The 6,341-nt window shown below is 45.7% G+C and overlaps 1 protein-coding gene across 1 annotated transcript in view; it reads left to right on the top strand.

Annotated features, from left to right (window-relative positions):
* The window catches only part of IGSF10 (immunoglobulin superfamily member 10), a 31,165-nt gene that overhangs the window by 18,266 nt on the left and 6,558 nt on the right, over positions 1-6,341 (top strand). Inside the window, exon 4 of the mRNA XM_006758965.2 lies at positions 1,990-6,337. Within this exon, the coding sequence (XP_006759028.1) occupies positions 1,990-6,337 (4,348 nt within the window). The remainder of the gene's footprint in view (positions 1-1,989; positions 6,338-6,341) is intronic.

Raw genomic sequence — 6,341 nt, 5'->3', positions numbered from 1 at the left:
GTGTGAGAGACACATCCATTGGCTGCCTCCTGCACGAACCTGCAACATGGGCATGTGCCCTGATCGGGAATCGAACCCGGGACCCTTCAGTCCCCAGGCCTACGCTCTATCCACTGAGCCAAACCGGTTAGGGCAATATTCTTTTTTTTTTTAAATTATCTTTATTGTTGAAAGTATTACACATGTCCGCCCTCCCCTCCCCTGCCCTGACCTCCCTCTACCTCTTACACCATCCACCAGGCCTTCACTGAATTATTGTCTGTGTCCATGGGTTATGCACATATGCATATAAGTTCTTTGGTTAACCTCTTCCTGACTTCTCTCACCACCCTTCCCTCTGAGATTCAACAGTCTGTCCCATGTTTCTATGTCTCTGGATCTGTTTTGTTTATCAGTTTATTTTGGTCATTGGATTCTACATAAGAGTGAGATCATGTGATACTTGTCTTTCTCTGACTGGCTTATTTCGCTTAGCATAATGCTTTCCAGGTCCCTCCTTGCTGTCTCAAAGGGTAAGAGATCCTTCTTTTGTACAGCTGCATAGTATTCCACTGTGCAAATGTATTCTTACCACATGCCTGGCACCATGCTAAGCATTCTGCATGTACATCTCTGTGAATGCTCACACCCCGTGTCAGCAGATAATGGTGTTATTTCCATTTCACACGTGGGGACTCTCAGCGGGGTGACTCGTCTGAGGTCCCACAGCCAACAAGTGGCACAGCATTGGTGCTGTGTCTCCAAAGTCCTGGGAAATAGGATGCAAACCGGGGAGCGTGGAAGGAGCTGGGGTGGGAGGGCAGCAGGTTGGGGTGCGTGTGAGAGACACATCCATTGGCTGCCTCCTGCACGAACCTGCAACATGGGCATGTGCCCTGATCGGGAATCGAACCCGGGACCCTTCAGTCCCCAGGCCTACGCTCTATCCACTGAGCCAAACCGGTTAGGGCAATATTCTTTTTTTTTTTAAAATATCTTTATTGTTGAAAGTATTACACATGTCCGCCCTCCCCTCCCCTGCCCTGACCTCCCTCTACCTCTTACACCATCCACCAGGCCTTCACTGAATTATTGTCTGTGTCCATGGGTTATGCATATGCATATAAGTTCTTTGGTTAACCTCTTCCTGCCTTCTCTCACCACCCTTCCCTCTGAGATTCAACAGTCTGTCCCATGTTTCTATGTCTCTGGATCTGTTTTGTTTATCAGTTTATTTTGGTCATTGGATTCTACATAAGAGTGAGATCATGTGATACTTGTCTTTCTCTGACTGGCTTATTTCGCTTAGCATAATGCTTTCCAGGTCCCTCCTTGCTGTCTCAAAGGGTAAGAGATCCTTCTTTTGTACAGCTGCATAGTATTCCACTGTGCAAATGTATTGCAGCTTTTTTATCCACTCATATACTGATGGGCACTTGGGCTGTTTCCAGATCTTAGCTATTGTAAATAGTGCTGCTATGAACATAGGGGTAGCTAGACCAGGTCAAGATATCTTGTAATTCAATTATTGTTCTTTTGTATAATGGAAAGTAAGTTGGGTTTTTAATGATATTCAAGGACTTAAAATTTATCAAACAGAGTATCTTTTAAAGGACAATGAAGGTTTATGACTCAAAACATTAAAATGAGCAAATAGAACTGAATTACTGTTAATAAAAAAAGTAACAAACATAAGCATGTCATTTAGTTTCCCCAAATAAGAAAGCTCTCTATTCAACTAATACTTATTGAGTAGCACATATGTCTCAGGCACTTTCTACAAGACAGACAAAATCTTTGTGCCTATGATTATAATATTATGGCAACATATATAGATAATATTTTTTTTAGAAATAAACCCAAGGACAAAAAAATTAGGAAACTTCCTATTAAACATTAAAATTTCCAAATTGTTGTTTTAAATTCTAGTAGAAGCTATTGCTTCAAAATGTTCAAATATTAATTCATAGAGATCACAACTAGCAATAATTCAATTGTCATTTTTCCTAGATATCATAAAATGCAAAAAAGACAGAAGTCTCTCCAGTTCTCAGCAATGTCCACTCTGCATGAACCCCAGGACCTCTAAAGGCAAGCCCTTAGCTACAGTCCCAGCTGCAGCTTTCCTGTGTGTCAAGCCAACCATTGATCCATCTCTGAAACTGAAGAGCTGGACTATTGTAGAAGACACCAGTTCTGTGTCCATCTCTCCCCAAAAGTTCATGGCACCCTTCGGCTCCCTCATTTTGAATATGACAGACCAGTCTGGGAATGAAGCTAACATGGCCTGTAGTATCCAAAAGCCATCAAAGATATCATCTATTGCATTCACTGAAGACAATGATTACATCACGCTAAATACGTCATTTTCTACATTTCTGGTGTGTAACATAGACTATAGTCACATTCGGCCGGTGTGGCAAATTCTGGCTTTGTACAGTGACTCTCCTCTGATACTAGAAAGGAGCCACTTGGTCACCGAAACACCACAACTCCACTACCAATATAAACAGATGGCTCCTAAGCCTGAAGACATCTTTACCAACATAGAGGCTGGTCTTGGAGCAGATCCTCCTTGGTTAATGCAAGAACAAATTTCCTTGCAGCTAAACAGAGCTGCCACCACACTCAATACATTGCAGATCCAGTTCTCCAGTGATGCTCAGGTCACTTTGCCACGGTCAGAGATGGGGCCAGTAAGTCACAAATGGACCATGATTCTCAGGGATAGCAATGCTAAGCTGGAACGCACTGTTGTGGCTGGCGGGACCATTGACTTAGACTGCCCAGGCCAAGGAGACCCTGCCCCACATTTGGAGTGGCTTCTGGCTGATGGGAGTAAAGTGAGGGCCCCATATGTTAGTGAGGATGGAAGAATCCTAATAGACAAAACTGGAAAACTGGAACTCCAGATGGCTGATAGTTTTGACACAGGCACTTACAACTGCATAAGCACCAATTACGCTGATGCGGATATTCTTACTTATAGGATTACTGTGGTAGAGCCCTACACAGAACCCTTTCATGAAAACGGGGTTCATCATACCGTTTTCATTGGTGAAACACTTGACCTTCCATGCCATTCCACTGGTGTCCCAGATGCCTCTATTAGCTGGGTTCTCCCAGGAAACACTGTGCTCTCTCAGTCCTCAAGAGAGAAACAGATTCTCAATGGCACACTACGAATATTACAGGTCACCCAAAAAGACCAGGGTCATTATCGTTGTGTTGCAGCCAACCCATCAGGGGTTGATTTTTTGATTAATCAAGTTTCAGTCAAAACAAAAGGGCTAAGCCCAGTGGAGCATAACATAGAAATGGATGGATCTGGATTTGATGAGCCCGATCCCACTGTGCACCTGAAGGACCCACCAGCTGCACAACTCCTGACATCTGCTCCAATGGGAGGTGAGGCTGGAAAGCAAGTCTTGAGCACAAGTACAAGTAAGAAGCACAATCGAGATTTAAGACCTTGGCAGCGTGGAGACTCAACAAACAGACGTTTCAGGGAGCAGAGGAGGCAGTTCCGACCCTCTGCTCAGAGAATTGACCCACGACACTGGGCAGAATTTCTGGAGAAAGCTAAAAAGAAGACAATGCCACAGAATCAAGAAAATTCCACAGCGAGGCCACCTCCCCAGGTCACCCAACTCCTAAAAATACCTGGTGAGGAAGGAGACTCTTCGGGCATGCTTCCTCCCGATGAGGAATTGATAGTCCTCACAACTAAAGTGTCCAGTGTTCTGGAAAGGACAGTGCCTGATGGTTCCAGAAAAATATCTGATAGCCCTGTGGCAACTGTAATTACTGGTACTGAAGTCTCCCCAGTTGTCAGTCCACAGTTGCCACCACCTGAAAAACAAATAGATTTTAAACTATCTACTACTGTTGAAGCTACAGCCATATCAAGGAACATAAACCCAACCACATCAAGCAAAATGCAAGACACAAACAACCAACATGTATCCACTGTCTTTCCTCTACTACCTGAGACAACTCGATTTCAGGATGCTGACGACACAGGGAGGAGAAGAGAGCATTTGCAAAGTGCACCCCCAATAACATTGGGGACGAAGATCAAAGATGTCAATACCAAAATACTTAGTAATGCTAATAGCAAAACTGGTATAGTCTTAAGATCGGAAAATGCCACAAATGGCCACCAGCCATCTGTAACAGGAAGAAGTGAACCCAGAAGCAGGTACTTCAGTTCTCACGTGACTCAAAAGCTTAGCACCTCAAGGCTCCCTTCAAGCCCATACAGTGCTGCTCACTCTCAGGTACAGACCCCTAGGAATAATGCAACCAATAATGCACTGTCCAGACGCTTTGGCAGGCGGAGGAGAATCTGGGGGAGAGGGCGAATTATCCGTCCATACAGAACTCCAGTCCTCCCATGGCAGAGACGTGGCTTTGTGAGGCCACCATCCAGAGGGTCTTCTGAAGAAAGTACCACAGAGCTCAGCGCCGTGTGCCCGTCCTGTGCTCCCATAGAGAAGCTCACCACTCCCACCTCTGAGGGAGCAACCTTGTCTTCTCCAACTTCTTCTCCTGTCACCCTCCCCAAAGCTGGCATTGCCAGGGTCACAGCAGCAGAGCCTACAACCCTAGTCTACAACCTTAGCCCATCATTGCTACCTGATCGCAAAGCAAATGTAGTTACTGAGAAAACACCACCCACGGTAAAAGATTTCAGTGCTGAAAGTACCCAAGTGTTTCCACCTGGTGCAGTCATGACTCATGCCCCAACATCCGTAACTATGGAGAAAACTCATGGAACACATGTTGGTTGCCCAAGTGTGTCTAACATCAGTGAAGCTAAACGAGATTCAATGATTACATCACCACTTCCAGGTCCTGCCACTGAACCATCTATGCCTATGACTAGAGCCCTGACAAGACTTTCAAGAAGGAAATTGCCCTGGCGTCAGATCTTTGTAAATAACCATATCCAAACAGGGAGCTTAAAGAGCCAGCATACATTTGGTTCACAAGAAAGCACAGCCACAGTGCTTTCTCAAACATCTCCTGCTTTACCCACAGATAACATTTCCCCCTTTCACTTCACAGCACACTCAGCCAATGTGATGCAAATTCCATCTGTAACACTGGCTACTGCTCTGCACAGTGTCACCCCCACACCCCATTCTAGAAGTCTTCCCGCAGTAGGAGAGCTGCCCTTCCCACCCGTTTCCCCAACACTTCGTAGTAGCTCAAGCAAGGAACCCCATACAAATATCATATCAATGCAAATAGCCACGCTGACAAGTCCTCTTACTGCCCCTGCTTCTGCCACTATTAATAAAACCCAAGTAACCAGACCCAGCACAGGAGAAGTACAAAGCAAAAAGGAGCATCCAAGCAGGAAGGACCCAAGCAGCTCTGCCAGCCTGAGTTCTGGCTTCCCTATGCCCCCTGCTGTGACGCTCCCTGCTCCAACCACAGCAGAAACTGCAGCTGAGCCCAGTGTCTCTGCTTTCACTAGTCCCCGCCTAGAAAACACCAAGAGAATGGCAGGCACAATAGATCTTTATTCAAGAACACTTAATAGGACAGATGTAATTAAAGAACCATCCCAAGAGACTATTCAGACTTCGAAGAGCATAACTGCTTCTGAAAGCGCTTTGCCCAGCACACTGCACCAGAGGCCCACAGCCAGGGACACACCCATTGGACACCCAGCCGTGCCACCGCTCCTAAGCAACAGTGCCACCCCAATGCCAGTCTCCTCCTCCCCTCCCTCGAGTAACCCGAGCGCAGTTACCAACAATGTGGTAACTCCCCTTTTCTGGAGGAAGACAAATACAATGTTTCAGCGGCCTGAACCTTCAAGTCGTAACGCTAATCCACAGCAATTAGCAGCAGAGGTTACAACATCTCCCAAGGCTCATCCAAATGCCAAGTTCACATTTGGAACCACCTACTTTATCTACTCTAGTCTAGTACCTTTTACTCCTATGCCAGCACAAATAACATTTAAACCACAGAATTCTAAATTGACTCCTTCTCTCAGGTCAGAAAACCACTTTTGGAATAAGTCCTACCTGGAAATTGCCCCAAAAGGCAGAATGCCAGGGGTGAGCATGTTGCCTACTCCAGGCTTGCCAGAGGACAACACTCATGCTCCAAACTGGGACATACAGAAGACTGCGAAGAGTGGCTCTGATAAGACACCGGCTCAAAAAATAACAACTCCTGAAATTCTTCCCTTTGAGCCTTTGTCTAGGAATATATTCGAAAGGCCCAGAATAGTTGGAGGAAAGGCAGCGAGTTTTACTGTCTCGGCCGACTCAGATGCCTTTCTTCCTTGTGAGGCTGTGGGAAACCTGCTGCCTACCATCCACTGGACCAGAGTCTCATTA

Source organism: Myotis davidii, unplaced genomic scaffold (assembly GCF_000327345.1).
Source record: "Myotis davidii unplaced genomic scaffold, ASM32734v1 scaffold316, whole genome shotgun sequence".
NCBI classification, from domain to species: domain Eukaryota; kingdom Metazoa; phylum Chordata; class Mammalia; order Chiroptera; family Vespertilionidae; genus Myotis; species Myotis davidii.
The sequence above is the reverse complement of the archived record's forward strand: the minus strand, read 5'-3'. Positions and strand labels throughout refer to the sequence as shown.